Consider the following 18,518-nt stretch of genomic DNA (forward strand, 5'->3'; position numbering starts at 1 on the left):
GTGTGTGTGTGTGTGTGTGTGTGTGTGTGTGTGTGTGTGTGTGTGTGCGCGTGTGCGCGCGCGCGTGCGTGCGTGCGTGTGTGTGTGTTACGCGATTACTCTGGATCTTGATCCCGGATCCTGATTTGAGGAGAACCGATTTTGACGATTCCTTTTTTGTTGGAAAGAGGGTAATAGATGAATTTCCACAAATTATTGAGGTTCTTTTTTATAAAAAAAAGTTATAATGTGCCAAAAAGATAGCCACCCGAGTTATCTAATACCTATTGCCATAGTGCATGACTTAGTAAAATTATTGCTTTAACTCGTGTCTACACCAACGCGTAGTCTCGATTAATGACATTAAACCTTTGTAATAATAATAATAAAGAACTTTATTTATCTACATTTATAAAACAGTTTAGTCGTAAATAACATCACTTATAGATACTGTGTAGATAAAAAGGATAGAGTCTCAGCTTAAGCTGTTTTTCAGACCCTACCTTTTTGAAACTCGCTACATTTTAATCATAGTATTTGTCTGACGCGTCTCGAGTAGCTCCAAAAGATATCACAAAATAATAAATATATATATATATAATACTCACTTAAAGTTATAATAAATCTATTGTCCTTATAGTACCTGAGATAGATAAAATATTCCACCTAAAAATACTCAAATTTGGGGTTTAGGTAGAGATGAACAGCACCCACACGTAAAAATATAATTACAAACTACATCCAATTACTTTCTGATCTTTGCCTCGAAAGTAACCAAAGCTTGCACTTTATTTTAAAAGTACAAGATGACTTTGAGTTTCGTACTGGAGGAGGCAAATCATTCCAGCACTTAGATGCAGCGAATTTGAAACTCCCGCGGTAAAGCGTTAATCTAGGAGGTGGTGCTATATGTAGAGAAGGATACCGTATTGCCCGTACATTACGCTCATCCCTATCGTTCCAATTTAATTTTCTAGCCAAATAGGCTGGAGTACAGGACTTCCGCAAATTATAAACGAATGTGTTTAATTTTAAAACTCTGCGGTTTGTGTGGCCGTAGCATCACCGCTGAAAGGTTAAGCTTGTTAAACACCTTTGTTCACACTAATCTACTCAGACCAAATAGACTGTTAGGGGATCAGGTATCAATTGTGCAACGTTCGAACACGAAATTCTGCTTAGAACTACGTAAATAACTGAATAACTTTTTTCGTGAGTATTTGAAGTTACGGCGTTTTGTGTTGAAAAGGACAGTGCAACATATTTCCACAAGCTAAGTAATTTTTAATCGTTGATAAAGCTAATAACAAACAAACAAAACTGACAACAAAAGTCCTTTCTGGGGTTGCCTATCAGAAGTCCGGAATGTCATTTTTCAGAGGTAACGTTTGCTCGAATTTTCATAACCTCGAAATTAATTTTGAGAGGAAAATGTTTTTCTCTTAAACCTAACTTAACCTAACCGAACATAATCGTGTCTTTGCCGTTACCATCCAACATATCCTGACAAAACAACGGTTTCATTATAATTCGGTTTTCGGGGTAATGAAAATTCGAACAAACGTTATTTCGGAAAAAAATAAATACGTGTTTATGATAGGTTATGCTTTTCTGGTTGTTTTTTTTAAATATTAATGCACCAGTACATGAAAAAACGTTTTATTAATCACCGTTAGTAGGCATATAATATTAAAAATTTATTTTCTATTCATCATTGTTTATATTAATAGTTGCATTGGATTATAAATTAAGGAGGAAACTTTATCCAGAAAGTCCATCCTAGTACGCCACGACATCTTCTCGATTTCGAAATAATGTCTTCTAAAAATGTAATTAAAATCTCTATTTGGTAAGTCTCTAGGTGGTCTGTTGTCGAGTTGGAAAATTTTCAATTAACATATATTTCGTTTTTGTCTATTATATTCTAAGTCATTTATTTAATATTTGAAAGCTCCAATTCTGATCAATTAGTGATGTCTTAATTCGTTTCCGATTAAATTTTTTATAACAATCAATTTTATTTATGAAGAAGTTGTAATCGTGAATACAAGTGGTTCAAAAAAGAAGATATTGTCCGATTGGGATTGACAATTTGTGTACTCAAGAATAAATTATTAATGTTAATGACGATTTAAGTGATGATTCCCGTTCATATGGAAAAAATCCGATGATTCATTATAATAAACAACAAGAATTTATTATAATTATTTATAATTTATGTCATTTCATTATAAATTATTACACAGATACCTAAATTTATCAACTTGAATACTCTTCGTTACACAATCTGTTGCCTAGATAAATATCGGAGCTAAAGAGCACGTCGCTTCACTAAAATTAAAAATAGTCCAAAAGAGTCCAAAAAGTTTTCAAGTCCAAGCATTTTTTTGTCTATGGTTGGATGTGAATAATTACTGAACTTCAGAGGAATGCATATGTCAAAGTTAAATAAATGGTTGGACGGAGTATATGGAGTGGAGTAAAATTAATGTAACACTGTCTTCATTGCATGGGAATTCAACTTTTATGCATAAGAAACGTCTTTTCATAGACTGGTGGCAAATAAGACTATATGAAATAAATAATTTATAACTCAGGACAAAATCGTGAGAATACATTTTTAAAAGAGTGATCAGTAGAGTATACATGTGACATACACAGGGTTTGTTTGTAAAATACTAACGACCTCGAAGGACTATAATTCATCAGCTTTCATTTTAGTACAAAAATTAAATTATTTAAATAGATCGCTCTAAAAGGTGATAACTCTGTGTGGTATCAACATAAGAGTACATAGCCAGAAATAGAGACGAAATAAGGGTCATCCATCCCTGGCAACTAACCAGGCAAATGGGCCTTATATGAGTTTTAAATATCTACTCTCGTTTGCACTGAAATCACAAATTAGAAAGCTGAAATAGTACAGCGCCAACAACGGACCTGTGTGTAAGTCTCCGTATATTACAAAAATATTCTGTGTTTATTGTAATAAAGATAATATCTATAACAATGGGGGGCTGTTTCATTCGGTGTCATTCAACAGCAAAACATCTAATTACAAAACAAACGGAAAAGCATTTAATCGGTAATTAAATATGTAATTTTTCAATTTTGTTCCGTTATAGCAAAGCTCAAGGTAAACTGGTCGGTTCGAAGAGAAACATGACACCTGTCAATTGTTTCGAATTCTGGCTGGCCAATCGGAGCGCAATTGTCACCGTAATGATTTGGCAGAATAGTTTTCAAACAAATTAAATGACGTTTCGTCTCCATTTCTGGTTATATACTCGATAGGTATCAACAGAAAGCGTTTGAAAGTGCAAAACGCAGGAGCGGGTTGGGAGTCATCAGGGAGGACACTTGCATGTTTGTACTTACTATCAAATATAGATCTAAAAAGTGTCAACAAAACAAAAACTTAAAAGTGTACTTTTAGTAAATTTACTATGTTTTCTAAAAAGTCAATGAACAAAAGCTGTTGTTTATGATGTTCGTAATATAGTTCAGCGAAGTTATTCGTGTTTTACAAATAACCCTGCACGAATAATTCGCAAGGGACATATAAAAGGGAAATAATAAAATTATATTACAATTAATCACTACAATAGTGAGATATATTTATTAATATATATAATATTATTTATCTGAAAGGTGAATATTTTAACCACATTGATTTTGTAGCGTGCACAGTTCCAAAAAAGATTTATAAATGTAAAAAATAAAAATGATACATGCAATTAAAAATACCCTGTCTTTTATTGCTTCTTCTTCCTAATGTTTGCATGGGGAAAAAACATTTTCTTTTATTACGTAGGATTCTAAATTAGAGATAATAAACTGACAGTTATTTATGTCAATTTGAAAAATAATGTTGCCGTATTTATTGTACAGTGATGTTACTGATGTTTGATACAATTCTCAACAAATTCACTGAAACAAAATCAGTCACGAGTTCTTAGGCTTTCGCGATGGCTATACATTGGAAATGAAACTATTTTTTTCGCTTATAATTGATAGAAAGATAGAACAAACTCACAGAAAATTTCCTTCGATCGAGTTATTAGCCGAATCGATTCGATCGATTGTTCTTATTTTACTTTGAGTTTTTTCTTTGTATCAATTATAACAACAAACTAGTGCAGTACTTTCATAAAAAATATATAATTTTTTCCGATCTAAATCACTTACATTTGCTTTTTCAAACTAATCAAGTTTCGGGCCTTTTATAGCTGACCATGAGTACAGTAAAGAGCTCAAAACGCTAGATGTTTTAAAAGAAAAAAAACAAATTACACAATTTAAATACGAAAAGAAAAAAATCCAAGAATCTGTCACGTTTAGTCTCTACATATATATTTCTATAATTTTTCTATTATACAATCCTTGATTTCTTTAAAATGAATCCTTACGGATCATTAAGAAAATATGATATAGCTCGTTGAGTGAGTCAGTGAAGTCGAATTTGTAAGACGGCATTACTTATATTTGATCAAACGTTAACATCCCTGGAAATGTCAATTTATTATATCTAGTTACAAACCCAACTATATTTATGTATTTGGATTTACTTACCCCACCAGACTTGGACTGGCGCCTCATAGAGCTGCGATTGGTGCTTGGTATGTCCACTTCCGAGTGTTCCACTGACCATCCAATAGCCAAAAGTGCTTTGAGTGACTCACGTACTGGTTCTTTATAACGCTCTTTTTCCTGTTGAAGCAAATTTGGGAAATGATTTTTAATTCTGCTAACTGGGAAGTTGTAGTTTCTATAGCGGTGAAATATGTACAATAGGGTATTGTCCTCGGGACTCGGGGGCAAAGTGTCAACGTCTTTGCAATTACTTATTTACGGTCTTCGTACAGTCTTTGCGAAGACGTTAAGGGTGCCCAAAAGGAGCCTCACAGCACGACGTACCATTCCTGCATCTGTACATCTGGCGCGCTCTGGGCAACAATTGGCTAATTCTTTCACAACGATGACGAGCATTACAATGTACGGGTTAGCTATCAGTAGTCCGAAATGACATTTTCCAGAAATAACGTTTGCTTGAATTATCATAACCTCGAAAGTAATTTTGAGAGGAAAATTTTTTTTAAACCTAACCTAACCGAACTTAATCGTGTCTTTGCGATAAACATACAACATAGCCTGAAAGAACAACGGTTTCGTTCTAATTCGGTTGTCGGTGTAATAAAAATTCGAACAAACGTTATTTCGGAAAAAAAAATTCGAATTTGTGATAGGTTACCCAATGTACGCCACCGATACGATAAAAAGAAGCATTGTGAGAACAACGAAATAAGTGTCCTCGAATTTAGGCAAAAAAACTTGTAAATGTTCTACAACTGGTAACATTGAGAGGCAGTTTATATGGAAATGTCGACCGAAAAATTCTCAAGAGTTTAAAATACTTTTATTGGAAAGTAATTAAATCTAGAAAAATGTGGCGGTTTCAAATTTTATGGTTATAGGAGCGTTGCAGTGCCAATCAGAGCTTCAAATCTCAAAGATTTGAACTGTACTGCTATTGCGCCCGTCTCTCTGAGACATAAGTGGTCAAGTCTCATGTGCCTGTAACCTTACCCACCAGCACCCTTACCCTTAAACCGGAACGTAGTAATGTGAGCATTACTGCTTGGCGGCAGAAATAGGTAAGGTGCAAGGTAAGCAATACTTCCCTGGACGAACTCTTTCACAAGGAGGTCTACTGCTACAAAATGATAGTGGCTCTGCAAGTGGGCTTTCAAATATTGTATGAAAATTAGTAGTACCGCGGCTGCAGCGCCACAATGGTGCCACTACAGAGCTTCTATAAACATCAATTTGAAGGCGCCCTTAAATTGAAAAATTGAAGTCTAATTCGGAACATTATTAGTCATTAAATGACCTTTATGCATTCTATTTGTGAGATATACAATTTTGGTGTTTAAGTGTAACGAAATGTACTTACGTAATCATTGAGCATGTTGTAAGGCTTGAGACGCGAGTGTGACTTCTGAGAGTCCGAAGACGATTCGCCGTATACCCAACCATTCTCGATTTTCCTAAAAAAAATATTTCATTTTGGTACACTTGAATTCAAATTTTGACTTAAAATAACAATTCCAAGGTATATAACACGAGCCACATTGGGACTGCACCACAATTGCAAACATTAGAAATAGCAGTTTGGATGCAGTAGCGAAGTAATTGCGAAGCAGCTGACGTGCAGTTGGGACTGCATTTCAACTGTCATTTCAATGCAGATTCAATGTGATGAATATATGTATATTTCAGAGTACAACAAAAGTAGGCCAGAAATATGAATTGTTACCCGTTGTAAAATCAACAGGACATCAAGCTATGTATAGACTTTTGTTGGAATATCGCCTCCAGAGCAACAGAATAAGATTCATCAATGTGTAGCTTGATATGCTGCCGTCTGTACCTTTTTCTATTTTGTCTTCGTACGCACTTATAATCTCAGGACATGTTGATTAGTCAACGCTTGGTCGAAAATTTTTCTTTAATAGCTGGAAGGGGGAACACCATTTTGAACTATTTAACCTCCACCGGGTTGGCGAAGTAGCAAATTAATTTACTTCCATATTAACTTGGATTTTCGCAAAGTAACGCCTGAATCTATTAATTATATCCTTTAATATTTTTTTTCACTTCATTAGCTCGGAAAGTCTTTCTTTCTCATTAGAAATCTGCACGCAAAAGCGTTAAAAAGGTCCACGCTAAAAGGGTTTTGAAATTCGAACTTGACGGTGGACTGTGGTGCACCCAACTTTTTCGATGAAAAAAAAAAACATAGTGACACGGTCAACTACGTGATTTGTCGTACATTATTTTATGTAATATAAATCCGTTGGTATATTTTATCCTTATTATTGTTGACATTAAATCGACAACGATTATTAATTTTGTTTATTAAAACTGACTTGTTATAAGTTCAACTGTTTTTCTATCATCTACCATTTTTCTCGCTATAGTTGGGTGAAAAGTTGTGTTTCGCTCGGCAGCAAAGTTGTTTTGCGTCTCGGGTCTTGAAACCCTCGCTACATTAGGATTCTATTTTTGAAATCTCAATCTTAGTATCCTTCGCTTGCTCAGGTTTCAACACAAGCGTCAAACAACAACTTTGCAGCTTTGCATAACATATAACTATTTTCTGTCCGAGTAATTCATGGATAGTCTTTAATTGAAAGAGAATAACTATGCCTTTTTGTTTCAACCCATATTTTTTATCGTGACTAGACAGAACGGTCAATTCAGAAAGCAATAGACACAATCGCTGTCAATGTACTCACCTGGAAGCCCAAGCATCGTGGTAATGCTCAGAGAATTTCTGAACAATGGTGTTGAGGTCGTTGTTCAGTGCTACAGAAGACGTGTTGATAGGTTGAGGATCGTACTGGGGGTTATCTGGACCACCTAAGTACATTACAATGGTTAATATCTTGAAGTACATAAACGCTACATCATGATTATATCTTTAGTAGCAGTAGAGCTCCTTGTGAAAGAGTTCGTCCAAGGGAAGTACTGCCACCTTACCTTTTTCTGATGTAAAGGTGCTGGTGAAATTACAGGCACATGGGACTTGTCAACTTATGTCTCAGGGTGACGGGCGCAGTGGCAGATCTTTGCGCTATAAAGATCTGAGTGGCACTACAACTGTTATGGACTGGCGTGTAACTTACAATCAGGCGCGCGACTTGTTCGTCCCGTCACTTGACATTATAAAAATAATCTTTTTTAACCGACTTTAAAAAAAGGAAGAGGGTCAATTTGCCTTTATTTTTTTGTGTATATATTACGTGATTACTCTGGCATTTGTGAACCGATTTTGATGATTCTTTTTTTTATTGGTAAGAGGGTACCTCCGTATTAGTTCCGTTTAAATTTGTAGAAAATTTTACATCTCTAAGGGTGGTAAACTAAGGGGTAACCGATTTCAATAAAACTTGGCAAATAGGTGTAATTCCATGAACTTTTGAGGTCGTTTTTTTTGTAAATACGTAAAATTATTATATATAAAATAGAAACACGCTTGACCACAATCGTTAGCGACAACGTGACCTATAACAACCTATAATAATGAACCTACATTTTGAAAAACGTTTTACATTCGAATAAGCATTATAAAATCATTATTTGTTTTACAAATACTAACACACTCTTTATGAAACAAACAGCTGAGCGGTAGAAAATTGAACTCCGCGTGTCGAGCCTTCCTACTTAAAGGGTACTGTTATTTTCCCTTCAATCAAAGCGTGCGCAGAAGCCGGTAAAGGTAGCGGGCACTCGCTGCATGTTCGATTTTGCGCAGATTATTACAAAATGTTAGAGGCAGTATTTTCCTCAGTTTAAATATTAAAAAATAAGGTAGTGTTTTTTTTACATATTAGTTATGGGTATCAGATACACATTCGCCTCTTTAAATATTTAACTCGTTCAACCTGTCAGCCTGTATATCGAGACCACCCTGTATATAAGAGAATGTCAAGCAGTTCTAATCATAAATTTAAGGGGTATCAGTTTCGTTTCTTGATACACCTTGATAGTTATACCCTTAATGTAATTAGTGTAAACAAGGTACCTGTAGACTGCGATTCTTTTCCGTAGAACTCATCGTCGTAGTTCTTGGAAAGCGAATAGTCCGGTGGCAAAGCACAACCTGAAAAAAAAAAAGTCTTGAAATTAAGGTATCCCATTATATCCACATTGAGCTGTCAAATTCGAGTGATAAATCTTAAGATTTTATTACAATAACTAACATGACGTGTATCGTGACGTCATATTTTTGCCAGATCGCGAGCTCCGCGACCGGTTATTATTAACTTATGACATTTAGGATAATATAACAAGCAGTGCATCTCCCGGCATCTCCCGTCTGTTCGGCGCTTCAATGCCTACACTTCGCAGGTTGTTAACTTAATTTGAAAAAAAAAAAAAAGATGTCCATCGCAGTATTCTGGTTCTATATTGCAATAACCTTCGTTATTAGAACTGCTTCCGTGGCCGAACGGTTACCATGCCGGAGTGCCACGCAGAGGTCCTGGGTTCGATTCCCAGGCCGGGAGAAATATGTGTATAGACTACATTTATTTCTCTCGTGTGATTGGGTGTTGAGTTTCTCGTAATTTGTGGTTGTCTGTGTGTGGTCAATGGCACCCGCGACACAGGGTTTCCCTAGTTTGGGGTTATGAGTGTGTTGCGTTGTTGTGTGTATATTGTTATTATTATACAATATTCATATCATATATTATAGACAACTACAAATTACACCCACACTTACGAGATAATTAAATGTAGGCTATACAAATATTTCTCCCGGTCAGGAATCGAACCTGGAACCTTTGCGTGGTAGACCAGCATGGTAACCGTTCACCACAGAGGCAGTTAAATGTAGTCCTTACATATTTATGTTTTTATACTAACATCGCGAATTGGTATTTTGGTTAAGTGGATATGATTATGTAATAAAAATTAAATGCTGAATAATCCTGAATTTCAATCATGAGGTCTAATTAGTTCTCAGTAAATGGTTGCAAACGTTTGACTATACGGATACTGAAAATCTTTTAATGTAACTGTTATTATTAAATTTAGGGTATAGATTGGCATTCACATTGAATAAGTATATATAGTTTTAACTATACTTTTTAAGATTTTTATTCTTTTTATTATTTTTTATACATATATTTTATTTTTAATATTATTAGCCTTTTTTAAAAATTTTATTATTGTCGTAGTTTTTATAATTACATACCATAGCAATTGTCTTTTTTATACTGTTGATTTTTACCTCTTGGTTGTACTGTATTTACCCAGTGATTGCCAGTGAGTGGAAATACAAGCTTTTGCTGAGTTTGGGATTCGGTAGTTTAAACATTTTATGTAAGTAGCACGTATATATAATCAGCGAAATAAGTTTTTTTTTTATATAACGTACCCATTGTTTTTAATTTTGTTGTATGTGTATATGAATGAAATAAATATTATTACTATTATGATAATCATTCGGGTTCAAACTGCCACAATACAACAAACAACACAACAATAAACACGTCTACTACTTCAATTATGCGAATATGATTATGCGTCCGTATACGACGCGCGGCGGGCGCGTGTTATTATTGTCTGTTACTTGTCGTATTTATACGCTTATAGCACTAAAATATTTACTAATTAACATACTTAAAAAAGGAGGAGGTTCTCATTTCGACTGTATATTTTTTTGTATATGGTATGAACCGATTTCGATGATTCTTTTTGTTGGAAAGAGGGTGCCTCAATATTGGTCCCCTTTAAATTTGAAGAAAATATTACACCTATAGGGGTGGCAAACTTGAGGATCAATCAGGTTTCGCGCACTTTTTGGTAACCGATTTCAATAAAACTTGGCAAATAGATGTAATTTTACGAACTTTTTGAGGTCGGTTTTTTTTTAAGTTTAATTGTCAAAGTAAACGATTTAGATAAAATGATCCTAAAGTGATATTTACTTTAAACTCGTTTATCTACTTACCAATAGCAATCAAACAGGGCAACGCTTTGCCGAACAATTCAGGCTCATAATCCATCTTGGAGAGGGAGTCAAAGATATTTGAAAACAGCATCATGGTGAGGCGTTTCTCTTCATCGGAGGAGCCGCCTTGGCCGGCACCGCTGCTGCCGTAATATTTTGCACAGCGCTCGTAATGGAGCGTTAGGAGCTGGAAAATTTGGTAAAAGAACGTTTGTGACGTCATCTGTTTACTTATTTAATATAAGGCTTAACAACTAAATATATACAGAGATGTTGAGTATATATATATATATATATATATATATATATATATATATATATATATAAATAGAAATAGAACGAAATGTCATTTAATTTGTTAGAAAATTATTCTGCCAAATCATTATGGTTACAACTGCGTTCCGATTGGCCAGACCGAATTCGAAACAAGTGACGAGTTTCGTCAATTGTTTTACTTCAAATAGACCAGTTTAAGTTGAGCTTTGTTATTATAAACGAAAGTTGAAAAATTACATATTTAATATTTAATTACCGATGAAATGTGATTCCGTTTGTATTGTAATTAGATGTTTTGCTGTTTTTCCCACACCTCCGAATGGAGCAGCCCGTCATAGGTAGAGATATTATCTTTATTACAATAAATACAGAATATACGGAGACGCACACACAGGTCAGTTGTTGGGGCTGTACTATTTCCGCTTTCTAATTTGTGATTTCAGTGCCAACGTGAGTTGATATTTAAAAGTGACATAAGGCCCATTTGCCTGACGAGTTGCCAGGGATGGCTGGCTCTTATTTTGTCTCTATTTCTGGTAAACTTCTTTTCTATATCGGTACTATTTTTATTTAGCAACTAAACACTTGAAACTCACCCTAAGGGCGACAGTAGTATACTCCGAAAGACGAGACACGTCTACGGTGAGTTTCCTTAGCAACTTCAGCAACATGGACGGTTGCATCGCTGATGTCAACGCGACCAGGAAGTCGGACACTGCTTCGCGTTGGCCTTTGGTTAACATGCGGTTCTTTGATAATCTGGACAAAAAAAATAAATACATTGAATGCAGTATAATAACCTGGCGTCATTGGGGTTGGAACATAATAGACTGACCCATAATGACATTTATACTTTTGAATATTTTTGTAAGTGCACGCGATGTTGTTCTCAGTAGCTGGAGCCAATATTGTGTTGTAAATGTTTTTGACCAGAAAGCAGCTTGGCGAAGGCCGCTCTGTGAGATACACGTGTGCAAGTATGAAAAAGGTAAATGTAACCCATCCCCACTGCCTTACGTAACAATTATGCGCCATTTTCACGAATGATTTTTGTTTTGGTAATTAATATTTATTTGTGTTTAATTAAAGGTTTTTTGCATTAGAGTTAAGTATTTGGTAGTTTTATTGTATTATTGGCTTAGAGATGGTGACTTTAATGACCTTTTGGAGTACACTGTTGTTAAATTATTTTTTATAAGTAGTGATGATGATGAGAAGCTCAATCTCACCTATAAACCGTGTGCAAAGTAGCGTCCAAGAGACTGGCGTAGTTCTCAGCCTCGTTGTAGAAGTTGGCGTGCTTGATGAGAAGCGGCAGGATCGAGTTGCCGATGTATCGGTTCATCGACAGCGCCATATCCGATTCGCACCCGTCGTTCTGAAAATTTTTAAAATGAAATATTGTTAAGTAAAATCAATTACAATGGTTATTCCCGTGTTGTAATGAGAAAGAGCGGGACGGTGGCCTTCTCTGGTGCTCTAGTGGGAAGGATCCGGGATCGACTTTGCGCACCGGAACCCCCTCAGCATCTGGGAAGAGCTATGTCCTCCCTCCTCCTCACGATGAAGAGGGCTACACCGCCCCGTCGTCCTACTCGCGGCTGCCAAAGTTAGTGGCGGACGGATTGAAATCGCGCATTTTTTTAAAAACAAATCTACGTTTCGGGCCCTTTACAGGTCTTATGGTCATGGGACCTGTAAAGGGCTCGAAACGTAGGTTTGTTTGAAAAACAAATATACGCGATTTAAATCCGGAAAAATAGTTTCATTTCCTCTATAAAATTGATAAAAAAAAACTTTTCTTGGGACCATTCCTTCCGACCATTTCTTTTGGTATAATTTCAGTTCTTGCTTACGTTTTAAAAATTATTGCGATAAAACATTAATGCGTCGTTGTGTTCTTTATTTCATTCGTTTGAATTATTTTAACATTATCTATCTATTTACTTTAAAGTCAATGATCACACGAAATTGAGGTGTTCGGTTTTGTGTAAACCTTTTGATATATAAAGCAAAGAAATATCGATTATATCTACAAATTATTGTTATTAAAGCTCACCCTGTCCAGCATAGTCGCGGCCCTTAAATCAGGCAAGAATGCCTCTTCCAACAATTTGTAGAACAGCTCTTGCGTTTCGATTCCGTAGACTCGTTCCAAGAATAACCCAACGCTCTGTTTGTGGCCAGGTATAAGGCCGGATGGCATGTCTGTAACAGGAGATACCTATTAATTACCTTGCAACAAAGACCACTTTCCGTTGGACCCTGAAAAGTGGCGGAGGCAATAACTTGATATCAACATTTGTGGTGTCAGGATTTCATACGAGTCTTTACATTAAAGTAAATGGGGTGCTCGAGAGGAGCCTCCCCGCTTGACTACCATTCGTTTCCTGTACGTCTGACGAACTATGGGCTACAATCGGCGAGTACCACCGAGTATATAACCAGAAATAGGTTATTGAAAAATTTGATTTGATATTTCAACCTCGAACTGTTGGGGAGCTGATCAATATATTATAAGTTGTACACGTACCATCGTTTTACCTATAGTCTTCTGTGGCCATCGAGTATATAACCAGAAATAGAGACGAAATAAGGGCCATCCATCCCTGGTAACACATCAGGCAAATGGGTCTTATATCACTTTTAAATATGAACTCGCATTTGCGCTAAAATCACAAATTGGAAAGTTGAAATAGTGCAGCGCCAACAACTGACCAGTGTGTACGTCTCCGTATATTCCAAAAATATTCTATATTTAGTGTAATAAAGATCATATCTCTATCAATGGGGGGCTGTTCCTTTCGGTGGTGTAGGACAAACAGCAAAACATCTAATTACAAAACATACGGAATCACATTTCATTGTTAATTAAATTTTTAAATTTTCGTCCATTATAGCATAGCTCAAGTTAAACTGGTCGTTAATTATTTTATTATTACTTAAAGTGAAACAATTGACGCGTCAATTGTTTCGAATTCCGGCTGGTCAACCGGAGCGCAGTTGTCATCGTAATGATTTGGCAGAATAGTTTTCAAACTAATTAAATGACATTTCGTTCTATTTCTGGTTATATACTCGATCCATCGATCGAATCTTTTCACGACGATGGGAAGCGTTACATACAGTATATGCCTTCGATACGACATGAAGAAGAAGAAGAATTAAAGAAAAGGCAGGGGAGTGAATTCTATTATGAACCAAGGCTGAGACTTAAACAACGGACTTTGACTTTGCAAAGATGACGAAGTTTAAGCAGGAAATTGTAAACTCAAAGTTTAATCTAACACTAGCTTTTTTGTATACCCGTAAGAGCTCTATTACCTGATTTCGGCCTCTCCTCTCCAGCGGCTGGGTTGTTAAGGGTAAATCGAAGACTGAGTACTCCTTGCAAGTCCTCCAAGGGCACCAGAGAACGAAGGATAGCACGGGCTCTTAGGGACTCATTTTTGCCCTGGAAAATACAACACAAATACTTCTTAACACACTCGATGAATAAAATTACATTACAATTTAGTAGCAGTAGAGCATCTTGTAAAAGAGTTCGTCCAGGGAAATACTGCCTACCTTCCTATTTCTGCCGCCAAGCAGTAATGTGAGCATTACTGCATTCCGGTTTAGAAGGGTAAGGGTGCTGGTGAAATTAGAGGCACAGTGGCAGGCACGGTGGCAGTGCCTCTATCTGTGCACTTTAAAGCTCTGAGTGGCACTGGAACTACTATGAACAGAAATGTCGCTTACCACCGGGCGCACGACTTGTTCGTCCCGTTATTTAGTATAATATGATTTTAAAGAATCTAAATTTAAAAAAGAAAGGAAAACCGTTTATTCATTAAATTGATTTAAGAAGCTTTGCTAATCCACCTCCAATTCATGGACTCAAACAACTTCTGTATACGTTTCGTTCTTAGATTTAAAAATGAAACAATTTTATCGGATATAATAATAATAATAACACTCACACTCAACATAGCCCCGCACTAGGGAAACCCAGTATCGCGGGTGCCATGGACTCACACATAGACAACCACAAATTAATATAAATAAATAAATAAATAACGCACACACTCAACATAGCCCCGCACTAGGGAAACCTTGTGTCGCGGGTGCCATGCCAAATTACACCCAAACTCACGAGAGAAATAAATGAAGGCCATACAAATATTTCTCCCGGCCCGGGAATCGAACCTGGGACCTCTGCGTGGCAGTCCGGCATGGTAACCGTTCGGCCACGGAGGCAGTTTATAATAATTTGAATTATAAAATTTTATATTTTGTTATTTCAAATTATTCAACGTTTCGGGCCCTTTACAGGTCCCGTAGTTACGATTGACCTTGATGCCTTTACTCATCAACTTTGATGACTTTACCTAAATCAGCCCGCAACAGTGGTTTGTTTGAAAAAAAAAAAAAAAACAAATATTCGCGATTCAGATCCGAAAAAGTTCCATTTCCATTGTGACAATCAGTCAGTCTTCTGGTAGCTATAAAATGTACCTGGTTGAGTGAAGAAACATTCATAAGTTTCTCACAGGTAACGCCTGCCAACCCGCTGCGCGGTCCGCCGATTAAGTTTCGTATTAATTCATGACAACGTTGGAGGACCGAATTGATGTATCTTGTTGTCAATTGATGTGCAGTAAAATTTATGGAATGTATAATTTTACGACACAACTCGGCGTTTGTTTTTCGAAATTCGCAATTTTTAAAAATGAAATCTAATACGGTCGTCACTTATAGGATCGCAGGCCAGCACAACTTCTACCTCCGGCAAACTCGCGTCAAAGCTCAATGCAAAACAAAGCAACTTCGAATTGACGTTGCTTCGGTTTATAGAAATATAAACATTTTTATTTTCCTTTTCTTAAAGCTTTTTAATAAGTTACCCTTTGCAACACTAGTTATAAATCAAAAAAATTATACATGTGAGAATGAATTGTAATTTCATCTCACTATTGTAAATAAAACGGTAGTAATAACATCATGATTTTCAATAAAATACAACGACGATTGTTACTCACCAATGCAATGACAGCAGCGTCGGGAGCACATCGTCCCAACAGGTCGACTAGGGTACAATAGAAGTTGAGGATGGCCGCTCCAGTATCGATATAGTCTTCGTCGTCATCAGATTCAGGAAGAGGATGGCTGAACTGTAATTTGATAAACGAGTTGACTTTTTCATGTTGTCAAGTGTTGAGAAGAACAAGTCGTGTACCCGACACTCCCATCCATTATAATTGCAGTGTCGCTTAAAAGCTAATATAATATAAAGGATGTTAAACAGGTACGTTTGAAATTCTAAAGGGTTACTCTACCCATGAAACTGGACAGATTTTTTTCAGCGAATTGAACCTGGAATCTTTAGAGAACGGTATTCAGTATCATGGATAGAGTTCACTAAAAAAATTTTAAACGTGCTTTTTGTAACTACCTGTTCAAACAGATACTCTTTATAAAGCATATTGTCAAACCTTCTACACGTGTAGCCTGTGGGTGAAATACAATAAAGTGACCTTAAATACGCAATATAACAACGTGTTTAGGATGTTGCTGGGGTTACCACGATACTGTAGCGCTTCAGGCATGTTCGCTGAGACACGCACAGATGGCTTTCATGCCATTCTGAGGAAGCGGGTTGCTTCACTTTGGCGACGTGTGCGTGGATGCCCCAACAGCATTCCGAAAGTTGTGGCAGATAAAATTGACTGCCCCATCCAGGCTCACTGGATGAAACTTCATATGGCGGTTTAGTTAAAGTTTACATAATGTGTTAGATTAATTTAATTTTATATTTAAACAACCTCAATTTTATATTTAATGTTGTAATTATCCGCGATTGTATGTTTTTTGAATTTTAACTGTATAATTTTAATTTATTTTAATATTATCTTATTTCATTTTAATTCTGGCATTTGAATATTAGCGTCATACTAACGTTATTCCTAAGTTCTTTACTAACAAACTATGTGGATAATTGTTTTTGGTCCGAAAAAAGTATTATTATTATTATTATAAAAAGGTAGCGTTTAGTAGAAGAAGACGTCCCTGTTTTGCAGGGTAAGGGTACTGGTGAAATGCCTTTAGACATATGGGACTTGTTTATGTCTCAGGGTGACGGACGCATTGACAGTGTCCCTCAGATCTTTGTGATTTAAAGTTCATGTCGCTTACTAACAGGTGCACGACTTCTTCGTCCTGTCACTTGGTACCATAAAAGAGAAATTACAGGCACATGACATTTATTAACTTTGTCTTAGGCATAGCGACAATATCCCACAGATCAAAGAACTTATTTAAAGTTCTGAGTGACACTGCAACCGTTATGAGTAGGCATGTCACTTACCACCAGGCGCACGACTTATTCGTCCCGTTATTTCGTATCATAAAAAAAGATCAGCCCGTGGAAATAGCATTATGTAAACCCATCGCCATTGGAAATATAATTTATGTCATAACTTATGATATCCTCTCCTCTAGTCTCAATAAAATACTTACATTAACATCTCCTTCCTGCTCCAGATCTCTCAGCTTACGCCTATCCGCAATACGTTCAGACATTTTATTAGCATCCACTATAGCCTTCAAGAGACCTTCTCCTTCACCACGTAATGCAGGTCCCAAGCATTCAGGTCGACGAATAAGCAGACGAATCACAAGATTCGCGTTTTCTTCTACGCTTTCGCCGTTCACCTGGGGGAAGAATAGACAGGAGACATATAAAATCGTGGGTGATAGAAAGGGACGGAGTGTTGTCTTCGTTGTTGATGGAGTATATTTACTTAACGTATCTACTAGTTATAATTATTAATACAAAGGTTGAACACTAAGAAAAATTCCTTCGATCCGGCTGGATTCGAAACAGTGCCTTCAGCATACCGTGGCTGAGGCTCTCCCAACTGAGCTATGGAACAAAACAGCAGATCTTACGAATTTTTCTGTATGGTTGTTCTTAGTTTTCTGTGAGAAAAATTTTCCTTCTATAGATCTTGATCCTTTCCATCTTCTTGTTATTTAAGAGCCAGACTCTTGTCGGTGAAACAATTGCAAAACATCCCTGTTTGTGATACAACACGACATTAACAACACCCCTTATCTGATCTAAATAAATTCGTCTCGGTCTTTATCTGCCTGTCTTTCCGTCAATCTTCCCTTCTATGATGTTTTTAAGAAAACTGTCTTGACGTATCAGATTACCAAACAACTTAATGTATATTCAATCGAAATTGTTAGTTGTGTTATTTAATAGAACGCAAAAAAATCATTAGCATAACAGCAGTGGGACGAATATACGAATATTTTTACAGGAAAATACTACGTACCCAAACGCAGAATCGTAAGAAGTCCAAATAACGTTCACCCTCAACTGGGTCCCAACCAAGATCAGGGTATCCCTTCTCCACGAGCTCAGAGTTGCTCTGAAGACCACAACGTGACAGGTATACTGCTATCTTTTCAAGGTAGTGTTCTCTGTAATAATAAAATTTTTATTAATGCATTAGTAACATAGCCAGTTAACATTGAGTGATAATTTTAGGTCGATTTGCAAGAGCTAACGGCTTATATATGTGGGAGATCGAGTTTTGATGCATGATTTTATAAAAAAACTAAGATGGTGGACACTCTTTTACCACTTTTAATACTCTAAATGTTTGTGCACGAGTAAATTGTCAGTGTTTTGTAGAACAGGCGAAAACGCCATTTCAAAATTTTTTTCAGACGAGCAGGAGAATTTTTTTCGGTT

General features: G+C 36.3%; 1 protein-coding gene across 1 annotated transcript in view; it reads right to left on the minus strand.

Moving 5' to 3' along the window:
• LOC113233519 (ryanodine receptor) overlaps positions 1-18,518 on the minus strand; it is a 275,950-nt gene that overhangs the window by 73,223 nt on the left and 184,209 nt on the right. Inside the window, exons 54-65 of the mRNA XM_026468642.1 lie at positions 18,097-18,244; positions 17,273-17,467; positions 15,796-15,927; positions 14,099-14,228; positions 12,834-12,982; positions 12,004-12,152; positions 11,371-11,533; positions 10,499-10,685; positions 8,567-8,644; positions 7,278-7,401; positions 5,933-6,026; positions 4,552-4,689 (exon numbers count right to left, since the gene is read on the minus strand). Of these exons, the coding sequence (XP_026324427.1) occupies positions 4,552-4,689; positions 5,933-6,026; positions 7,278-7,401; positions 8,567-8,644; positions 10,499-10,685; positions 11,371-11,533; positions 12,004-12,152; positions 12,834-12,982; positions 14,099-14,228; positions 15,796-15,927; positions 17,273-17,467; positions 18,097-18,244 (1,687 nt within the window). The remainder of the gene's footprint in view (positions 1-4,551; positions 4,690-5,932; positions 6,027-7,277; positions 7,402-8,566; positions 8,645-10,498; positions 10,686-11,370; positions 11,534-12,003; positions 12,153-12,833; positions 12,983-14,098; positions 14,229-15,795; positions 15,928-17,272; positions 17,468-18,096; positions 18,245-18,518) is intronic.

Source organism: Hyposmocoma kahamanoa, unplaced genomic scaffold (genome assembly GCF_003589595.1).
Source record: "Hyposmocoma kahamanoa isolate Upper Pololo Valley unplaced genomic scaffold, ASM358959v1 79, whole genome shotgun sequence".
NCBI lineage: Eukaryota > Metazoa > Arthropoda > Insecta > Lepidoptera > Cosmopterigidae > Hyposmocoma > Hyposmocoma kahamanoa.